The sequence below is a fragment of the Octopus bimaculoides genome, chromosome 20 (assembly GCF_001194135.2).
Source record: "Octopus bimaculoides isolate UCB-OBI-ISO-001 chromosome 20, ASM119413v2, whole genome shotgun sequence".
In the NCBI taxonomy this organism is placed as follows: Eukaryota; Metazoa; Mollusca; class Cephalopoda; order Octopoda; family Octopodidae; genus Octopus; species Octopus bimaculoides.
In genome coordinates this window covers 42107179-42109268 of record NC_069000.1, presented here as the reverse complement: position 1 = coordinate 42109268, position 2090 = coordinate 42107179, and the positions used below count along the sequence as shown (strand labels likewise).

The following is a 2090-nucleotide window of genomic DNA, read 5'->3' as shown; positions in this document are numbered from 1 at the left end:
ACACACACACACACACACACACACACACACACACACACACACACACACACACACACACACACACATATATATGTAAACATACATACATGCACACATATATATCCATTTCCAATCTATTATAATTTATTGAACGCCGAAGATGGACAGATATTATATCAAATCCCTTCCAGTACAGGTTATCACAAGTAATTAGTTATAAAACTAGATATTTATCATCTGTTGGTTTTCCAGGTGTTGTTATTAGTTTCGAAATGAAACTTTGTACAGTCGACATTTCTCATCTATGAATTTCTCTAGGTGTGATCTTTTAACCCATTAAGTCCCACTGTCCTATAAATAGGACACTAAATGAGAACATTGAATAAGCTATATCACATCGTCTCAGTGTCCTATTTATAGGACACCGAGTATTTCCATTTCTATTTGAAGTAAAGGTATTTTAATAATTATTTTTTTCATTTTAACCTATTTTGAATCTTCCATAAAAAAAATTTTAAAGTAATATTCAGAAATTTTAGTACTCTGAGACTTAATGGATTAATAATCGTTTCTCATTCTTCGTTTCAGAATTACCGATTTCTGGATTTGCTGCAGGTTCTGTGTGTTTGTAATGATGTTGCCATTCCTAACAACCAGAGTTACATTGTCCAACAATGGCTGCGAACATACAAGGTAAGGTTCACCAACAAACAATTGATATGCGAATATTCTTATCAACTGTCAGTGGGAAGGGATGACCCGAAGTTAAGGAATTTGGCTTACTTACTCAAGGTTAAGGATTTGTGGGGACTAGGGGCCACCGATGGGATCTCTGCATGCTCGCTCGATCTGCTAAAAATAACAGCCACATCTTCCTTAAAAAGAAAAAAGCACCCACCGTTTTTTTTTATGTAGAAAGGCTGGTTTTACAAAAGGACGAAATGGCCACCAGAAGTAGAATGCCTTTTATCGGAGATCTACTCGATCTGACGGTTGGACTAGGGCTAAACAGTAACAGCACAAAGCTGGATCATTTCTCTTAGACCGGAACCTACAACGGATGTTGCAGCGGTTTTCACAATAAAACATCGAAAGCTATTTTCTTCAAATAATAGAATACCTCTAACCTATTACACACACACACACACACACACACGCACACACACACACACACTAACACACACCAGTCGTTGTTATTCTTGTTGTTCCTGCTCTTGTCTATATCCATATCGTCCTTGATCGAGAAGACCAAGGTATTCCAGGCGTGACTATCGCTTCTGGCTAGTTTTTCATACATAATCCATCTGGGAGTATACTGTCTTGTGTAACTTTCCACTTTTGAAGGGGGAAAGGTTACACTAGAGATCGTGGACAGTCTCGTGAGGAAGATTTGGCTGCTATTCGTAACAGATCCATCTACACCAAAAAGGCTACTTTACTCAAAAGCAGAATTAGGATCTAACACAAAGGGGTAGACCAAAACTATTCGAGAATAGTCTATCCTTATACGGTCATATCACATGTCTAGGGTGAAATGAGGTAATGTGAAATAAAGTGTTCTACATACATGTCACGAGTTCGGATTGGAACTCGTGACATGTAATGTTAAAGTAGATAAATGAATACCCATATATATGATTAGTGTTCTCTTCTAATTGTGCAGGTTTAAATACAATGTTATGTCGCCTGATAGTTGCACGGATCTACAACCGTGTCATGAAACTCCGAATGTGTGTGTATATATATATATATATATATATATATATATATATACTTTAATAATACATTATATGATTTTATGTGCCACCACCAGTTTCATGCATTAAGAACATGCCAAAACATTGTTTTATAACACGTCTGGTGTCCCAGCGCAATCATCAGGCACTACCCACATGGCACAACGAACTAAAAATGGGTCGAGAGAAGAAAGGAGAAAAAGTTGATCTTACTATCACGGAACTGTAAACTATATATATATTATATATATATATGTATATATTAATACTATGACGACAAAAGACTGAATGAGACCTCGATATTATGTAAATAGAGGAATATACATACATACATATATATATATATATATATATATATATATATATATATATATA

General features: G+C 35.6%; 1 protein-coding gene across 1 annotated transcript in view; it reads left to right on the top strand.

The window, feature by feature from the left end:
- Nucleotides 1-2090, top strand: part of LOC106873492 (inositol 1,4,5-trisphosphate receptor type 3) — a 228934-nt gene that overhangs the window by 119448 nt on the left and 107396 nt on the right. The window contains 1 exon segment of the mRNA XM_052974976.1: nt 568-672. Within this exon segment, the coding sequence (XP_052830936.1) occupies nt 568-672 (105 nt within the window).